Source organism: Molossus molossus, unplaced genomic scaffold (genome assembly GCF_014108415.1).
Source record: "Molossus molossus isolate mMolMol1 unplaced genomic scaffold, mMolMol1.p scaffold_m16_p_10, whole genome shotgun sequence".
Lineage (NCBI taxonomy): Eukaryota > Metazoa > Chordata > Mammalia > Chiroptera > Molossidae > Molossus > Molossus molossus.
This window is the reverse complement of record NW_023425345.1, coordinates 93,567,335-93,587,192: the sequence shown is the minus strand read 5'-3', so window position 1 is coordinate 93,587,192 and position 19,858 is coordinate 93,567,335. Positions and strand designations below refer to the sequence as shown.

The 19,858-nt window shown below is 41.0% G+C and overlaps 1 protein-coding gene and 1 pseudogene across 12 annotated transcripts in view; one reads left to right on the top strand and one right to left on the bottom strand.

Annotated features, from left to right (window-relative positions):
- The window catches only part of WNK1 (WNK lysine deficient protein kinase 1), a 145,842-nt gene extending 136,477 nt beyond the window's left edge, over positions 1 to 9,365 (bottom strand). For 5 of the 12 annotated variants that reach the window (XM_036252526.1, XM_036252529.1, XM_036252533.1 and 2 more), the window contains exon 1: positions 7,936 to 9,353. In XM_036252526.1, the coding sequence (XP_036108419.1) occupies positions 7,936 to 8,700 (765 nt within the window). In that variant the 5' untranslated portion in view covers positions 8,701 to 9,353. Of the gene's footprint in view, positions 1 to 7,935 lie in introns of all 12 variants that reach the window. The other 7 variants (XM_036252523.1, XM_036252527.1, XM_036252528.1 and 4 more) reach the window with 3 other exon arrangements.
- Positions 9,366 to 13,426: 4,061 nt separating this feature from the next.
- On the top strand, positions 13,427 to 13,526 carry LOC118624814 (annotated as a pseudogene).
- Positions 13,527 to 19,858: the final 6,332 nt, after the last annotated feature.

The window sequence follows — 19,858 nt, the reverse complement described above, 5'->3', positions numbered from 1 at the left end:
GCGGGAACCGAACCCGGGTCTCTCGGGACCGCAGGCCGATGCTCTAACCGCTGAGCCAAACCAGCCAGGGCCCTTGTTACTCTTTAAATCCATTCTCCATAATTACTAATATGCAAATCTAACAATTTATTTCTTTGCTTATAATTCTTTAGCTACTCTCCACTACCTAGAGCCGAGTATTGTGTGGGAGGGGTGAGTGGAGAGTCCAAAGAGCATATAAATATGAGAACACCTGGGAACTCTTCAGCATGTAAAACAGATGATCTGTTGTATTTTCCAAATTTACCTTAATCCACAATGACCTACCAGTCCAAGTAAAGAAAGCATCCACATAGAGATAAATATATCAGGTTATTAAGCAAAAACTACTAGCCATTCAGATGACCCTGTCATTATCCTAAGCAATCTGTTTACCTCTATGTACTAATATAGAAAATGTGCACATTAATAATTATTTGATACACTAATTAGTTTCATATCTCACTGTTTGGTTTATATATAAGTTTGTGTTTGATTAACATAATACCATCTACCGCATACAAACTGACAAAAAAAAATCATCTGTGTTTGAGAAGCTGAACCATGGCTACACAAGACATCTACAGAAATAGTGTGGTTTTTCTTAACTAAACTGAATATGATGATATAACAACAAGATTTCCAAACACTTGTTCTTAAATTATTCTGACATTTCTTAAGAATTCTTAAGCCTTCTCCAAAGAAACACTAAATGGCCGATGATGGCAGATGGCTTGTGCTCCAGAGGGCCAGGAGGCCATGGGGCTCTGGAATGGGAGGCTCCAGGTGCTTCCATGGAGGATCTGGCAGCAGCATCTGGGGCTGAGGTCTTTCACCAAGTTGGGCCACCTGGTCAAGGATGTGAAAATCAAGTCCCTGGAGATCCATCTCTTCTCCCAGCCCATCAGGAATCTGAGATCATGGATGGTTTTCTAGGGGCAGCCCTCAAGGACAGGTTTTTAAGATTATGCCAGCAAAAACACACCCATGCTGGCCAGAGACCTAGTTGAAGGCATTTGTCACCATTGGGGACTACAAAGGACATGTCAGTCTAGGTTTTAAGTGCTCTAAGAAAGTAGCCACTGCCATCCCTGGGGCCACCATCCTGCCCAAACTCTTTGTCCCTATGCACAGGCTACTAAGATCCTCAAGCCCCACACTGTCCCTTTGCAAGATGACTGGGCACTGTGACTATGCTGGTAGCCTCATCCCCACCCCTAGGGGCACCAGTATTGTCTCAGCCTGTGCTCAGGAAGCTGCTGATGGCCAGTATCAAGGACTGCTACACCTTGGCCAGGGGCTGCACTGCCACCCTGGGCAACTTTGCCAAGGAAACCTTCGATGCCATCTCCAAGACCTACAGCTATCTCTCCCTCTGAAAACAGACCGTGTTCACCAAGTCTTCCTGACCATTAAAAAAAAATTCTTAAATTCTTGGGAAAACTGTATTTGTTCATGAAGACAAACAGCTTATTTGAGGATTCTTTTCTAAAAACCATTAAGCACATTAATTTAGCAGAGCACATTTATTTATTTTCTTTATTAATTTTTAGAGAGAGAGGGAACGAGAGATAGAAATATCGATGAGAAAGAACATCAATTGGCTGCCTCCTGCATGCCCCTCAGTGGGGACTAGGCCCACAATCTGGGCATGTGCCTTGACCAGGAACTGAACCCGTGACCTCTTGGTGCAGGGGTCGACACTCAACCACTAAGCCACACCAGCCAAGCACAGAGCACATTTAATATGTTAATTTTCCAATGCCCTGATTCAAGTCATGAAATCATAAAAGTAAATCCTATATGAAACTCCATCTGAAAAACCTAAATATAAATTAAGGTGGAGATATTATACAATCAATTAAGTCAACCACAAAACCAAGCAACTTACTGACTTTTCCTCTTGTAGATGTATCAATACCAATCTTTTTAAAAACACATACAAGTTTGCCACCTGTCAAAGTACAGTCCTCTTCCAAATAAAAACAGTCCTAAGAAGAGCCTCTGGCAATTTCTCTTGAATCTAAAAAGCTATTTCCCTTTTGTGTTAAGATTTAATAAAATTCTTAAGTAGACAAAGCAAAAAGCTCATAAAACCCAACTTTAATTAAGATATTTTAAACATTCAGCCAATTTGTAACATGTGACAACATATAACCTTCAAAATGGATTTTTTTAAAGCACCACCATCCTTTTCTTACATTGTATATAACACAGTTTTCAAAAGTACCTTCACATAGTATTTCAGTTGATCCCCCAAAATCCTGTTATGTCGGTAAAACATATTACTAAGTCAGCATTACAGATTAAGTTCCTTACTCAGGGTTTGGTAATTGGGTAACCTAGAACCCAAGTGCTCTTCCTTGGAGCTCTTTTCCATCATACCAGTACTGTTTTATACCATACTGAACTCTTCAATACAAGATTAGAGACTCACCCTGGCTGGTTTGGCTCAGCAGTTAAGAGTGTCGGCCTGCGGTCCAGAGAGACCCGGGTTCGGTTCCTGCTAAGGACACGTACATCGGTTGCAGTTTGTCCCCGGCCCTGGTTGGGTCGTGTGGGCGGCAACCACTCGATGTGTCCCTTTCACATTGATGTTTCTCTCTCTCTCTCCCACTCTATGTGAACAAAATATGGAAAAATGTCCTCGGGTGAGGATTAAAAAAAAAAGATTAGAGACTCTGCTGTGGACCAAAGAAAGGCAAGGAATATGGATAAAACAACCCTGAGTTCTACAATTATTTTTAACTTGATAAAAGGTAAAGGGCTTCAAATCAATTTGAAGAATATTTTAAGAATGATCCTAAAAAAAAAAAGATTTTAGCAAATTCTGGAAACTAGTAAATCAGAAAGGCTGGCATTTGGAAAATGACAGGTTGTAAAATTAGAAAGTTAGGCAGAAAACAGGTAAAGCCAAAAAATTTGAAAGCATTGATGACACCATGTTCAACTCCAAACTTCCTGCTCTAAGAATGGTAGCAACAGTAAAGAGTTTTGCTACATGATTTTTCAAGCATGAGTGCAAACAAATCAAACAAAATCTTCAGATACTTCAAAAACAATAGCCTAAGAGATGCTGTACCATCATAGTTAATACGTATTTATGTGCCAGGCCCCGTGCTAAATGTCATATATATGTATGTGTATGTATGTATGTGTGTGTGCGTGTATATATATGTATATAAATTTATATATAATGACTCTATAAAATAGGTACTTATTACATTTTATTTACAGATAAGAAAGTTGCCCAAGATGTCATAGTCATTAGCTGAATCAGGCAGTTTAGTTCTTAATTACTATTATACCACGGAAAAATTGTGTCTAAATTCAAGTCATGCTAAGTCTTACCTATTCCTACAGAGTAGATTGGTCCTATGTTTTAAAAAAACACAAAAACCTCAAATTACATGCAAGATGCTAAAAATAAACAAATATAAAAAACTGGCACAGTAAAACCTAATAACTGTATTATTATTAACATTCTCAGAAATTTAAATTTGAGCATAACCATTCATGCTACATTTACAACTTTATCTGAAAACCTTAAAAGTTACCAGAAAACCCAAACAACAAGTTTAGGATGATTTATGAAAATGAGGGCCCAGTTTTAGTTGAATGTTTCCCTAGGGTTTAACTAGGATGATTTTCAAATCACCAGAATCTTGCACTAAAATCTGAATGTCAAGAAACAAACTCAGTCACCAGGCAACAAGATTTCCAATTTGTTTTACAAAAAAAACAACAACCTCTTTCCAAGTTCTTACACTAGGAACAACTATGATAGTAAAAGTCAGAAAAAAAAAATTAAAGGTAAATAAAAGAAAAGGAAAACATATATAAACCCCTAGAACTAGGTAAAAACTAACTACATCATTAAAAATCAACCTAAATATGGCCTAGCTGGCTGAAGTGGCTCAGTGGATTGAGCATCACCCCATGGACTGAGAAGTCCCAGTTCAATTCCAGTCAGGGCACATGCGGGGTTGCAGGCTTGATCCACAGTAGGGGGCGGGCAGGAGGCAGCAGATTGATGTTTCTCTCTCTCCTTCTCTCTAAGAAAATCAATAAAAACATATTAAAAAAAAAAAAAATCAACCTAAATGTAGTTCTCAATTCCTGTACCACCAAGGTTACTTCCTACACCAATAAACCTACATATATTTTAAATCAAATCTTACCTAACCAAAATTATCCTGTCTTTAATTCTATTCTGCCCTGTTTAGAAGGGACAACAGATTGTTTCAAACAAGTCACCAATCATTCTGCATAGCAGCTACCCTTGCATTATCTCAATTTTGCCCATCCTCAACAGGGGCTCTGAGAATTAAAAACCAACCAAAACAACAGAAATTCTAAAGACTGTTCCCTGAAATCTAGTTGTGGAGTTGCAAATTCTCATCCAAAAAAACAAGAGTGTGGCACAAATTTAAAAAGTAAAGGTAAAAACAATCCTCAATAGGCAAATGCAAAGATTCCGTTCAATCAGTTTTGAAGAATTATTTTAAGAACCATAGCAAAGAAATAAGTTATGGTTTCTTAATCACAGAACCACATCCTATTTCTAAAGCACTGCTATTAACTTACTAAAAGCCAGAGAAAAGCAAGCGCTAAGTATATTGGAGCTTTAACAAAATTTATGATTTGACCTCCCCTTTCAGGTATGGAGACAATCTCATCAACAAATAAAGTGAATATATCAAATGTACTCTGTATTTAGAAGCAACTTCGAAGAAAAGTGCTTAAAGTAAATAAATTATTCCTAAATCTACTTATCAATAAGTTTTCTTAAAGCCAATCATGCTGTTTCTTTCTTTCTTTTAATCCTCACCGGTAGATATTTTTTCCATTGATTTTTAGAGAGTGGAAGGGTGAGGGGAGAGGGAGAGAGAAACAATGTCTCTCTCATATCAGGCACAAGCCCTGACCACAGCCGGCCGCATATGGACCACGATCTGGGATGAACCGGCAACCCAGGTACCTACCCTCGACAAGAATCAAACCCAAGACCCTACGGTGTGCGCATGCGCCCACGCTCTCACCACTGACCCACACCAGCCATGGCTAATCATGCTGCTTCATAAAAACAAGATGCCTGCCCTGGCCAGTGTGGTTCAGTTGGTTGGAGTAGAGTCCAGTACACCAAAAAGTGGTGGGTTCAATTCCAGGTCAGGGTTGAATCCCAGGTTGGGGCGCATAGGGGAGGCAACCAGTCAATGTTTCTCTCTCTCTTTCTCTCAGTCTCTCTCTCTTCCTCCCTCACTCTCCCTATCTAAAATCAATTAAAAACAAAAACAAGATTCTCTTCTAGAACAGCAATGTAAAACTCTGCAAAGTCCAACATAACATTTTCTTACCAAGGCATGTCATTTTGCATCTTAAAAGGTCACACTTATCACTTAAGATCCTGCTATCAAAACATTATCTATGTATTATTAAAGAATTGATACTTGTTTTAATAGATAGCTATGTGTACGTACTTTGACTAAAAATAAGCTTGATGGAAACAAGTTTGATTTATATACCATACTTACCCATTCTCCATCCCCAAAAGCCTATTTCTTCCTTTGAAGTGATAAAATCAATACCCACATCAGATGTCATAAATCTGATGACTTCGACAACAAAAAAGAATTGCTTCGAGATTTCCAACATTTCCCAAATTACCATGTCCTAACAGTTTGATTTGTGTTCTTTATCAATCAACCCAAGTAAGTCATTTACCTGCTCTACGATTTCAAGTTCTTTATTTATCAAATAAGTGTACAGATTTCTTCTGGTTTTAATACACTAAGATTTTTAACTCAACAACTGAACACAATGTTTGTCCTGTCTTCCTACAGAAAAATATGTATACTAGAAGTATGCATTTAGTAGAAAGAGCTTTCCTTTCTTCCCAATACTTAGGCAATCCTTTGGCTTGTTCTTTAATTTGGATCTAAAAATGAAAAACTCAAACACTAACCCACTTGAATAGGTTACTAGAAATATGTCCTAGTCAAAAAAACAAAAACACTGCCCACTTACGACTATAAAGGATCCTGGGGCCAGGATAATCACATTTTTAAGAAACAAAATGAAAAATTATGGAAGCAGGGTCAAATGGCATTTGGAAGTTTCTAAACCAGGGTACCATTCAATGAGCTAGAGGTTCTGCAGCCAAATCCCGATACTTGGTTTGATCATGTCCATGGACAAAAATCCAAAAAGTCATGAGTTCTAAGAAAAACTAAGATGCTTAGACATAATTCTTACTGTGGTATTAGAAACAAGTGTTTTCCACTGTACCATAATAAACTATCAGAAAACTCTAGGCGATAAAGAAAAACGCACACATAGAAGTCTTCAAAGTTGAATAATTGAAACTACCAAAATTAATCCATAAAGTGCTCAACATTTATTTGAGTCCACTCTTAAAAGGATAATGTAACCAATTAATGAAAACAATATATATTCAAATATATTCTAGAACAGAAGAATAAAATCCAGAATCAGTAGCAATAGGCACCTTGGGTACAAAAAAGAAATAGTTGTCTGCCTGTAAACTAAATTTTTGCCTGTAAACCAAAAGAAATCAGACCTAAGCTTTTAAGTAAGAATGACCAGTAGGAATAAAAGTATAGTTTGACAAGCATTTTTTTAAAAAGTTCTATTACTTTCCAACTCTAAACCACTATAAAATTGAGTAGCTATTTCACAACGTCTTATAAGTTCTAAATCACTAACTGTAAAACCTAAAAAATTATGTTCCAAAGAACCTGTCAGTTTTTAAGTTTACTTCCTTCCACATGTTAATTCTCCCTTCACATTTCATATGGCCTTGGTCATTTGGAAGGTGACAAATAATTAAGTTTTATTAACATGAATAAAACAAAATTCCTAGATCGTTCAGTTACTTTTATATCCTATTTCAGCTTAGTCCATTTTCTTGGCAAGAAGAATATGGATAATGGCATTCTTCATTTTTTTAAAAAGCTGCCTTTTTCATTCAGAGTAACTCTGCTTCTTCCAATAACCTATGTTCACTTCCTGATGAGGAAATCAAGCTGCTACAGGTCAAGCAACAAGTAGCCCAAACCCAGCTATGTATTTAAACCTAGAATATACTTGTCAACCAGAATGACACACCATTATTTACACCATGGAAACCTCCCTGAGAGGTTAAAAAGGAAGCATTTGACTCCTATGGCCTCTTGGGGAAGTTTGACTTAAAAATCTTTTATAACAAAATTCAAACAATAATTTTGTGTGTTCACTGTACAGTGAATGGGCTGAAGACATATTAGTTTTAATTAACAATGTCAGATCACTGCTAGCTACCATAGGCTTAAGCATCATTAAGTAGTATAATATCAAATACTTATTGTACCTTACTAGTACCAAAGCATTTAGCCAGAGAAGAAAGTCTTTTTTATAGTCGTTGTTAAAATGCCTGTGCAACCGCCAACTAAGATATAGCCAAAAGAAGGTCATTCATGAACAAGGTCGTTCTTATTAAAGAAGACCAGCCTAATCTCAGGGATGGAAAGACACATGTAACATACCAGCAACTCATCTCTGCAGAGCCTCTGATGAGACTGAAACTGTACAAGTCAAGAAGACTGTACTTTCCTAATTCAAAAAACGTCCCCACTAATTCCAAGTTTCCTGCCAGGTACTCTAAAACAATAACAAGTAGGCAATGCGTTTGTACCAACGATTTCCACCACTCCTTCCCTAGCAGCAAATCTCGTTGGCTATCAATAATTCCTGGTGCATGCCCCCAAATCTAGTTTCAATCTCTTTCAAAAGTTGGCTTCTCCCCACTCAAAATGAACAGTTAGAGAATGAAAAGTAAAGGGTGAACTCGATAAAGTGGCTTAACCGATCCACATTTGGGATCCAAACCACCATAAAATACAGTAGGTGGGGCTATACCTGCAGTTCACACCAGGCGACCTCCACAGTGGTTTCAGTGTCCAGTCCTTTGTAGACCGTCTTAAAGGAGCCTCTGCCAATTTCGATGTCAAACTTGAGAAAGCGGCCATCAGTGGACATTCCCACGGCCTTGGTCTCCAGCTCTTCGATATCATCCTGTTGCTGCTGGCTCCGTTCCTCTTGCGATTCCTTGGCGCTGCTGCCGCCGCTGCCACTTCTCGCCGACGGAGGCTCCTCTTTGCTCCCCACATGGTCCGGCTGGGAAATTTGGCGGTCTTTGCTGATATTGCTGGGGGCAGTCGTGGCCGCAGGGCCCGCGGCGGCGGGTTCCCTAGGGGCAGCAACAGCAGCGGGAGGCAGCTGGGCTACCTCGGCAGCGGCGGTCGCGGTCAAGGTCTCCTCGCGATGGGGCTCCGGTGGAGTCGTCTGTGGGACCGCCGCGGCGACGCTGGGCTGAGGGAGAGCGAGCGGGAGGCCGGGCAACTCCAGCGCAGTGGCGTTGGAGTCGCAGATGACGCTGCGGCGGAAGAAGCGGTGCTCGGTGGTGGTGGTGGTCGCAGCCGCCCCGCGGCTGTCCTTGTCCATGGTGTGGCGGCGACGCCGGTACTCCTCAGTCCTACCTGTCCCAGCGTCGGCCCCCGCCGTGCCCAGTTTCTCCCCAACTGAGGAATCGGAGCTGGAGCCATTCTTGGGGGAAGGCGCAGGCGGCGAGAGGAACAGGGAGCTGGGAGCGCCGCTCTGCTTCTCCGCGGCGCCGCCAGACATGGTCGGTCGGCGGGAGCGAGGCGAGCCGGCTCGACTTTGTGAAGGAGAGGGTGAGGGGCCGACCCCGAGGGGCGGTGAAGGTCTGCAGGTCCCGCTCCCACGGCTCTCGCTCCCGGCGGGCTGGGATTAAACCCGACGACTCCTCACTCAGCACTGACCAGTCGCCCCGAAGGCGAGGCGGGACACCGGGCCCTGCTGCGACGGCTGCTTCGGCTCACAAGGCGGGCTCGTCGGCGGGCTATCGAGGAGCTGAGCCACCGGGGTTAGCGCCTCGCGATCCGCATCCATCCTGCGGCAAGCGGCGGCCGGGAGGGCTGGAGCAGCAGCGGCGCCGCAGTCATGAGGGGCAGGGCGAGGAGCCGGCACCGAGGAGAAGCGGATGCGACGGATGCGGCGGCGGCTCCAGCTCCCCGCCGCCACCGCCGCTGCGCGGGCTGGGCGGGCTAGGCCCGGAGGGCGGCGGCGACGCGAGGCAGGACTAGCACGGACTCCCGGTCGGTGGCAGCTCCAGGGCCAGCGGGTGGGAGGGGCCGAGGAAGGCGAGGGAGGGCCGGGCCCGGGGGCTCCGGGACAGTCAGTCGGTCGCCGCCTCCCAAACGCGCCCCCAGCGAGGGGGACCAGTCTCACAATGCGTCCATCGCCCGGATGTGAAGGGTCGAAGCCTTGGAGCCTCGGTGCCTGAGGAGCGGGCCCCCCCTTCCCCGAGGCCTCCCCGCCCGCCCCGGGCCTGACAAACCCCGTCTCCTCCCGGGCCGGTGCCGGGGGCTGACGGAGGGAGGGAACGGTGGGGAGGGGAGGGCCGCTCGCCGCGGGGCCCGAGCTCCGCTGCTTCTCTGGGCGGAGAGCAGAGGAGACCGAAAGGACTGGGTGAAGGGGGACAGGGAAAGAAAAGAGTAGTCACCCCGACAGGCACCTTCTGTCACCGAAGAATGGAGTGCAGAGCGGTCGAGTGTGAAGAAGCGCGTCCACCAGAGAAACTCGCCGCGCTAAATGGCGCCGGGAGTCTGAAGGCTCCACACAGCCCGCTCGGACCCCGCCCCCCACCGCCCGGGGCAGCCCCACCCCCACCCACCTCACTCGTAGGACTCTCGCGCAGGCGTGCCAGTACCGAGGCTCCTGGGACTTGTAGTTTACCCGTTTAAGGAATGAAAGGGGCTCCGGTGGAAGGAGCCTACGACTGCCGTGATGCCCTGCGGCTGCTTAATTTGATGCCTCATGGGAGTTGTAGTTTTCTTTTGGAAACCGCCCCTTCTGGAAGGTCTGATGGGAGCGTCACAGTGAATCGCTAAACCCCATCCTTAAATCAGCGCTAGCTGGGAAAATCATTATTTAGGGATTAATTGTGGAAGAAGGGAACGAAGGAAAAAAAAAGAAAAGGGAGACAGGCAAGAGGAGAGATTCTCATCCATGCTCTGCTGAGGCTAGAGGGAGCTCTTAGGGTTGCCATGCAAAGAAAAATGATCTGTTGTTCATCTTTAATGGAGAAAGCTGCAGAAGTGTTGAGTGACTGTGGGGTGTGGGGGTGGAGGAGAAAGGCAAAGCAGGAGAACCAGAGCCGGAGCTCAGCCAGAAGAGCTAATGACTCCTTCTGTAGGGTAAAAGAAACTTTGTGGATTGCGCGTGAAATTAATATTGATTAAATGGGTTGGGGAAGGAAACAGAATTATCTTCTATCCTCCGCCCTTCCATAGCAATTAAGATAAATTGTGGGCATTCTCAGCTCCAGCCCCAAGACACATTCTGGCTCTCAAAGATGGGCTACCCTACTGAAATCAAGGACCATAGCGAACTCTTTGCCAGAATAAAATGAACGGTGCGGGGAAGGGGGCTGAATTTTGAGTTTTTTACCACAAACCTTAGGGAGCTGAGTTGACTTCCATGTAGTTTGTTGAAACAATGTCCATCTTTACTTTGGTGGCTTAGAAAAACAACATCCCCTCTTTTTCTAGAGGTGCATGAAAATACACATGTAATTTATACCATGGCTTTGGACATAGAAGAAATCTGGATCCATACAGTTCACAGTAATGAATGCTTCTCTTGAAAGCATCTTTGGGCTCCCTGGACCCCTTTGCTTCTCGCAACTACTCAAGATTGTACATGTGATTAGCACTAGGGGGCACCAGACAAAGTTGGAAGCCATGCTAGGGAACCAGATGGCAATGTGAAGTCTAAGCCCAACGGGTAAGAGCGGGAAGCGCTGAAACGTACGCAACGGCATCAGAGCAACCACACACTTCTCCCTCTCATCAGCGCCCACTGTGGAACAAGCTCAGAAGCGCACAGTCTAGCCGAGGACCACGCTAAGACTATGTGTAGTTTGGAAGCAACTTAACAGAAGCTTGGTCGGTTAGCACTAGTTTCCTAGGAAATGCCCACAACTTATCTGGATGAGTTCCACTTAGAGAAGTTTGCTGTACAATCCATATTAATTTATCTGATATGTAAAATAGTTACACTCGTTTACAGTATTTATCAAAAGCTACACTTTCAGATATAAAAAAAATGTTTTAAAATCAATGGTTGTTAGGTTTCATGAAGCTAGCAGATTGTGAACATTTTAAAGTACAAATTCAGTAAGAGGGACAACTCTAGTACTAAAATATTAGAGTTCCATTTTTTAGAAAATATATCCTTCACTTGTTTGCTATGGTAAAAGTAAATTTCATCATGGTATATGTAATTAGTGGTTTGGCTCCAACCCTAAATTTAATGTAAAGCAAGGGAAGAAATGACTTTAAAGTACATTTTATTGTACTTCTTGAGGCAGATTCTTAGAACTTGCTCAGTCATTGCTTTTCTAGGAAAAAATAGTCTGATTTGAAACATAATGCAACTAATTATAAATTGTTGAGTTAAATGGGGATCAGTAAATCACAATGTTCACATGTTGGCACCACAAAAAAAAATGATGCTATTTCTGTGTGAATGGTCATTAAAATACTTTATGATTGCCTGTTCCTGTTTACTGGGCACTGAAACTTTGACCACACTGCATTGGACACAAGTCCCTTGACAATCATCATGTCCTATCAACAAGTTATTTCAACCAGGAACAATTAAATTTATTGTAAATAATTAACTTGATTTAGAGCCCTACTTGCCCACAAGGCAGATTTTCCTACTTATGTAACATTAGCTTTACTATGAAAACAGGTACAACTTTAAGTTGAATATAACTACATTGTGTACAATGGTTAGATTTAAAGGATAAACTGTTTATTACAGACACTTTTTGCTTCGTTCTCTTTTTAATGCTTACCAACTTTCAATTAACATATTTTCTGTTACTCATTAATATCATATCCCTAATAGTGCTTTTCCTTTCTCTGTCATTTCAATTATTAAGTAACGAGCTGATCCCTCTATGATCTATATAAAACATTGAATGATATAAGTAGAGGTAGCAGAAAGAACCCAGGATACAATGGTGAACTAAACTCAGAGATTTGATTTCCTGACAGGTGGGTCCATAAAAAGAATACATGTATTTTATTTTCTCTCACCATGTTCTTTATTCACTTCAGTTCTTGTTTATTATCTCACGTAGAATCATGTTTCTTTCTATTTCCCAACCATTCACATTTTATATTAACATAGTCCCTGTCCTTTGTAATTGGCTAGCAATGAAAGCCAGAGCCAGCTTTGATTTAGACAGTGGCTGAACACAAAAAATTTACCTTATTTCATATGTGGCATAATTCACAAGGTAGCTTCTTGAAGTGTATGGGGAAAAGTACTATTTTGAGAGCTTTTTTTTTTTTTCTCCTTTCCCTAATTTCCCATGCTCCTTTGTCTTGCCTGTGGATAATTTTTAATTTTACCTCTTTGTTGTCTGGAACTCAAGGAAGATTGAAGAATCAGGCAGTTAAACAATGAAGAACAGAGTTTTTAAAAACTTTTTTATTATAAATGAAATAAAGGGGGTGGGACTTGCCCTATATAAAAGCATATTATAAAACCATTAAGGATAAATCTGTATAGTATTGAAATAAGCATTTATAATGGAAAAAAGAGTGCAAGAACAGTCTCATATATGTGTGGGAATATAATATATGAGGAAAATGGCCTTTCAGGTCAGTGGGGAAAGGTGATAAAGTGTTTGGACAATTAGCTATTCATTTGAAAAACAAATTAGGGTAGATATCTACCTCACACCATTCACAAAATTAATATCCACATAGCTGAAAGAGCTAACTTTTAAAAAAGAGCTCTAAGAGAACAAGGACTTCAGAGAACAACCATAAAGAAAAATAGTTGACTATATCAAAATTGACAATTCTGTTCAATGAAACACAAATAATAAACTGGCTGAAGCTGTGTAACAAAAGACTAATATCCAAAATATATAAACTAACACCTTGAATCACTAAGAAAAAGACAACGCTAGAGAAAAGGAGGTGAGGATATGAAGACAATTGAGACAGGAGGAAATGCAAAGGACAAAAATAAACTTGAAAAATTGCTGAAGCTTAGTAACTAGGGAAGTGCAAATTAAAATAAGGTATACATTTTTCCCTCATAAAATTAGCAAAATTATTAAGGATTTATAATATCAAGTGTTAGAAAGATTGTGGAGAAACTCAGGTGCTGTTAATGATAACATAAATTAGTACAAGTCTTTTGAAGGCAATTTGCTAGTGCTTATTAAAATATACAATGTGCATAGCCTTTGACCCAGCAGTTTCCTTTCTTGTACCTACCTTAAAGAAATACTTGTGGATGATTACTTCAGCAGTACATATACTAAAACTAGAACAATACAGAGATTAGCATGGCCTCTGTGCAAGGATGACACACAAATTTGTGAAGCATTCCATATTTAAAAAGAAAGAAAGTACTTGCAGCCCTGGCCAGGTAGCTTAGAACATTGTCCAGATATGCCAAGGTTGTGGGTTCGATCCCTGGTCAAGGCACATACAAGAATCAACCAGTGGGTACGTAAATGAGTGGAACAACAAATTGATGTTTCTCTCTCTCTTCCTTCCTCTAGCTCTGAAATCATTAAGAAAAAAAATACTTGCACATATGCATTAAAAATATAAGATCTACAGCTTTATCTGTTACAGAAAGAAAGAAAGAAAGAAAGAAAGAAAGAAAGAAAGAAAGAAAGAAAGAAAGAAAGAGGAAGGAAGGAAGGAAGGAAGGAAGGAAGGAAGGAAGGAAGGAAGGAAGGAAGGAAGGAAGGAAGGAAGGAGTAATCTGCATGTACAACTAAAAGAAAATAGTTAAACTATGATATATCCAATTTTGGGAACACTATGCAATAATAGAAGAGAAGGAGGTAAATATATATTTGGTGGTATAAAAATAATAAGTGAAAAACTCAAGTTGCTGAATAATATGCACTAGATAATATGTTGCATTAAAAAAGTATGTCTGTGTATTTAAATGCACAGAGAAAAGCCTGGGCAGTATACCCCAAAATGGGGTACTCATGGGGAGTAACTCTTAACGGTATTGTATAAATTTCTTAATACATTTTTGCTTAATGCAGACATTTTGAAAAACATAGAATAAGATGTGAAAGGAAAAAACATCAGCAATTTTTCTATCCATAGATATCAGCCTTTGATATTTACACATCTTTCTTTCCAGACTGATAAAAAGAGTTTATAATTATGTTATAAGCATTTTTAATGCCATTAAATATGCTTTGAAAGCATCATTTTTTTTTTTTTTTTTTTTATCCTCACCCGAGGATATTTTTCCATTTTTTCTACAGACAGAGTGGGAGGGAGAGAGAGGAAGGGAGAGAGAGAGAGAAACATCGACGTGAAGGGACACATCGAGTGGCTGCCACCCGCACGACCAACCAGGGCCGGGGACAAACTGCAACCGAAGTACGTGCCCTTAGCGGGAACCGAACCCGGGTCTCTCCGGACCGCAGGCCGACGCTCTAACCGCTGAGCCAAACTGGCCAGGGCTGGAAGCATCATTTTAATGGCTGTGTAGTATTCCATCATTTGACATTATAATTATAAGTTTATTAGATCATCTTGAAGAAACATTGGGGAAAATATGTAAAAATGGGAACCCATATCATGTTCCAGCCCTTAACAAGCCCTCAAAGGAAGAGACTTACCAGAATCACCTAAGAATCTATTAAAAAATATATCCGCTGAAGTGTTTCACTACCACCGCCCCATTCAACCTAGTTTTATTTCTGTTGAGAGAATTTATTGCAAGCAGACTTACACTATAAGAAAAAAATTTTTTTAACTCTTCAAGAAAAGAAAACATTGACAGATTAGATTTTAATTTGTTTTTCATTATTGATTTTTTAATATTTGTTTTTAGAGAGAGAGGAAGGGAGAGGGGGAGAGAGAGAGAACATTGATTGGTTGCCTCCTGCATGCCCCCCACTGGAGACTGGGCTCACAACCTGGGCATGTGCTCTGACTAGGAATCAAATAGTCGACCTCTTGATGCATGGGTCAGTGCTCAGCCACTGAGCCACACCAGCTAGGCTCCAGCAATATTTTTAACAAAAGATGATTCATCATGTCCAAGTTGGATTTATGTAAAGATACAACAATCAATTTATACAAAAACAATCAGTGTAATTTGCCATATCAACAAACCAAAAAACCCCCACCATATGAGCATCTCAACAGATATATAAAAAACATTTGACAAAACTCAACAATTCATTATTTTCAAACCTTCAGTTGACTATACATGAAAGGAAACTTTCTAGTGTGATAAAATACGCTACAGAAAACCTGGCCCTGGCAGGTTTGGCTCAGCGGTTAGAGCGTCGGCCTGCAGTCCAGAGAGACCCGGGTTCGGTTCCTGCTAAGGGCATGTACTTCGGTTGCAGTTTGTCCCCGGCCAAGGTTGGGTTGTGCAGGTGGCAACCACTCGATGTGTCCCTTCACGTCGATGTCTCTCTCTCTCTCTCTCTCCCCCCCCCCACACACACTTTATCTGAACAAAATATGAAAAAAATGTCTGTCCTTGGATGAGGATTAAAAAAACAAAACAAAACAGAAAACCTGGAGCTAACATCATCTGTAAGAGTGAAAGAACAAATGTGTTCTCTCTGAGATGGCAGACAAGTTAAGAATATTCACTTTGCATAACATGATACTGGTGATACCATCCAATGCAACAAGAAAAAAGTTGAGAGGCACGCAGACTATATAGAAAGATGTAAAACTGCCTTTATCCATAGATATGATGATGATGTACATAGAATATCCTAAAGAATATTTTTTTAAAACCCTACTAGAACCAATGAATGACTTAACAAGGATATTAGATATAAGGTCAACATACAAAAATCAATTGCATTTCTATATACAAGGAATGGACACTTGAAAACTGTAATTTTAACAATATATTACTTGACTTTCTCATTTCAGCAATATTTTGGTGATTGTCCCCCTGCAGAAACATTAATTTGAATAAATATTTACATGCAAAAATACCTTCATAAGACCTAAGAATTCCAGGTAGGGGTTATAGCATCTGAGTGGAGCACAGAAATAAGAAAAAATGCATTGGAGAAGGTAGGAAATACAGTTTTACATTACTCCTGTTACCTTTCCTCAAGCCCATGCACACAGTGAAGAGAGAAACACTCTCCCCGTGGGAGGAGAATGAACACTCAGCTTCACTGCATACTCCAGAACTAAACCCACACCAGTGCCATACTGACCCCTGTGGCTCCAGGCCTCAGAACCAGGGTCCACGCCGACCTCAGTAGAATTCTATACTGTTCGTCCACCATCACCCAGGCAACAGGCCTAGCCCTACAGGCCCAACATCACAGACCTAGACACAAGGCCTGTCTCTATGAACTCAGGTCCCCAGACTCCCACCATGGACTTAGGTCCTAGACCAAACCTGTGGATCAAAGTGCCAGGCTCAACACAGCAGACCCAGGCTCCAGGCCTAGCCCCCATGAAATCAGTACCATGGTTGCTCCCTTAGACCAAGGAACCAGGCCTGTCCTGCTGCTGACCCAGGCACCAGACCTGCCTACTCCAAGACTCCAGAAGCAAACCCACCCACACTCATACTGGAAAACTCACCCAGAATCTCTTGTGATCTGACTGTTAAAGGGCTTTACCTGCCAAAACCAGTCTGTAAAGATTGAAAGAGGTATCTACTTCTTAAAATGTATATCCATCAACACAAGGTCATAAGGATCACAAATGATCAAGAAAATATGATATCACCAAAGTAAACAAATAAAGCTCCAATAACTGACATGAAATAAAATCTATGAACTATCTAAAAAAAAAAAAAAAAAAAAAATGAGACTAATCCTTCCTTTTAAAGAAATTCAGTGAATTACAAGAAGACGCAAAGAGACAACTAAATAAAATTAGCAATATCCTGGATATTACACCAAAACAAAAACAAAACAAAGCAATAAAAGCAAAAATAAACAAGTGGGACTATATCAACTCTAAAGCTCTGCATAGCAAAGGAAAGAATCAAAAAAATTAAAAGGTAAGCCCTTTCATTGGCTATGCCTCACAGGCAGCCCGCCTTGATCCGCACCTCAAACTTTCTTATAATCTCTCCAAGGTCTACAGGACCCAGCCAGGCAGTGGATGGCCTTAGTGTGTCCTGTGCCACTTGTTAAGCTGCCCCAAGGTTGGCACAGGTAGAAGTCAGTCCCAGATCACAGTATGATCTTTTCTACGTACCTCTGGGCCCAGCACAAGGAGCTACCAACTACAGATCCCTTTATAGTTCCTATCAGGTGGCCCCAGGGCAGGCACAGCAGCAACTGAACTTGGCCTGCATCAGAGCCCCTCCTGAGAGGCCCCAGAACCAACACACTGAGTGACCAGCTTCAGACCAAAACAGAGCATCACCCAATTAGCTCCACAAATGGTGCACCCAAAGGCTTGGCAGGCACCAGAGCGCCACTGGGGCAAATTCCACTCCATGGGGTCAGCTCCTTCTGTCGTTGTGGCCAATTCTCACAGCCAGTCAGCCTGAGGGTCAAAACCACCCACTGATGTGCCAACAGCAATCAAAGCTCAGTTACAACAGGAGAACACATACCACCCACACAAGGAACATTCCTGGAACACATGGCTCAGGTGAACAGGTTAACTGTGTCACTGGGCCACACAGGACACCTACTACATAAGGGCACCCTGCCAAGACTGGAAGATGTAGCAGATCTACCGAATATATAGAAACAAACAGTGAAGCAGCCAAAATGAGGAGGCAAGAAACATGTCCCAAATGAAAGAACAGGACAAAACTCAAAAAAAAAGAAACTAAATGAAATGGAGAAAAGCAATCAACCAGATACACAGTTCAAAACAGTGTTGTAAGGGTACTCAATGAACTTAGGGGAAGAATAGATGAACTCAATAAAAATGTCAACAAAGAGATAGTAAACATGAAAAAGGACATAGAAACCATACAAAAAGAACAAGTCAGAAATAAAGACTACAATACCTGAAATGAAGAATACACTAAAAGATTAGATGAAACAGAGGATCAAATCAGATATTTAGAAGACAGAGTCATAGAAAGCATCCAATCAGAACAGCAAAAAGAAGTAAAAAAAAAAAAAATGAAGATAGTGTAAGGAACCTCTGGGACAACATCAAGTGTACCAACATTTGCATCATGAGGGTTACCTAAAGGAGAAGAGAAAGTGCAAGGGATTGAAAACTATTTGTAGAAATAACTGAAAACTCCCCTCACCTGGCAAAAGGAATAGACATACAAGTCTAGAAAATGCAGAGAGTCCCAAACAAGATGTACCCAAAGAGGCCCATATCAAGACACATCATAATTAAAATGCCAAAGGTTAAACAAAGAGAGAATCTTAAAAACACCAAGAGAAAAGCAGTTAGTTACCTACAAGGGAGCTCCCATATGACTATCAGCTAATTTCTCAACAGAAACTTTACAGGTAGAGTGATTAACATGAAATATTTAAAGTAATGAAAAGCAAGGACATACATATACAAGAATAAATGCAAAATAGATTAAAGACTTAAATGTAAGATTCGAAACCATAAAACTCCTAGTAGAAGAAAACATAGGCAATAAAATTCTGACATTTTTCTTGCAATTTTTAAAAATTTATCTTTATGTTTGGCCAGTGTGGCTCAGTGGTTGAGCATCGACCCATGCACCAAGAGTCTCCGGTTCAATTCCCAGTCAGGGCACATGCCCAGGTTGTGGGCCAAATACCCAGTGGGGGGCATGCAGGAAGTGGCCAGTCGATGTTCTCTCTCATCAATGTTTTTATCTCTCTCGTCCTCTCCCTTCCTCTCTCTAGAATCAATAAAGAAAACATTTTTTTAAATTTATCTTTATTGTTGAAAGTGTCACAGATCCCCCACTTTCCACCTCCTCTTATAAATATTTTTTTTTCCTGATATATCTCATCAGGCAAGGGAAACAAAACAAAATAAATAAATAAATGGGACTACAACAAACTAAAACGTTTTTGCACATTAAAGGAAGCCATCGACAAAATAAAAAGACAATCCACTGAATGGGAGAACATATTTGCCAATGATACATCTGATAAGGGGTTGATATCCAAAAATTATAAAGAACTCATTCATTTAACATGAAAAAACAAACAAACAAAAAAAACCTACAAACAATCCAATTAAAAATGGGCAGAGGACCTGAATAGACACTTCTCCAAAGAGGACATATAGATGGTCAATACACATGTCAAAAGATGTTCAAGTCACTAATCATCAGAGAAATGTATATTAAAACCACAATGAGATATCATCTCACACTTGTCAGAATAGCTATCATCAATAAATCAAAAAATAACAAGTGTTGGCTAGGATATGGAGAAAAGGAAACCCTTGTGCATTGTTGGTGGGATAGCAAATTGGTGCACCACAATGAAAAACAGTATGGAGGTTCCTCAAAAAATTAAAAACAGAACAACCTTGTGGGTATTTATGTGAAGAAATGCAAAAACACTCATTCTAAAAGAAACATGCATCCCTATGTTCATTGCAGCATTATTTACAATATAAAGGCAATTCAAGTGCCCATTAGTAGACCAGTAGATAAAAAAGCTGTGGCACATATCTGTAATGGAATATTACTTGGCCATAAAAAGAATGAAATCTTACCATTTGCAACAACATGGGTGGACTTAGAGGGTATTGTGCTCACTGAAATAAATCACACAAAGACA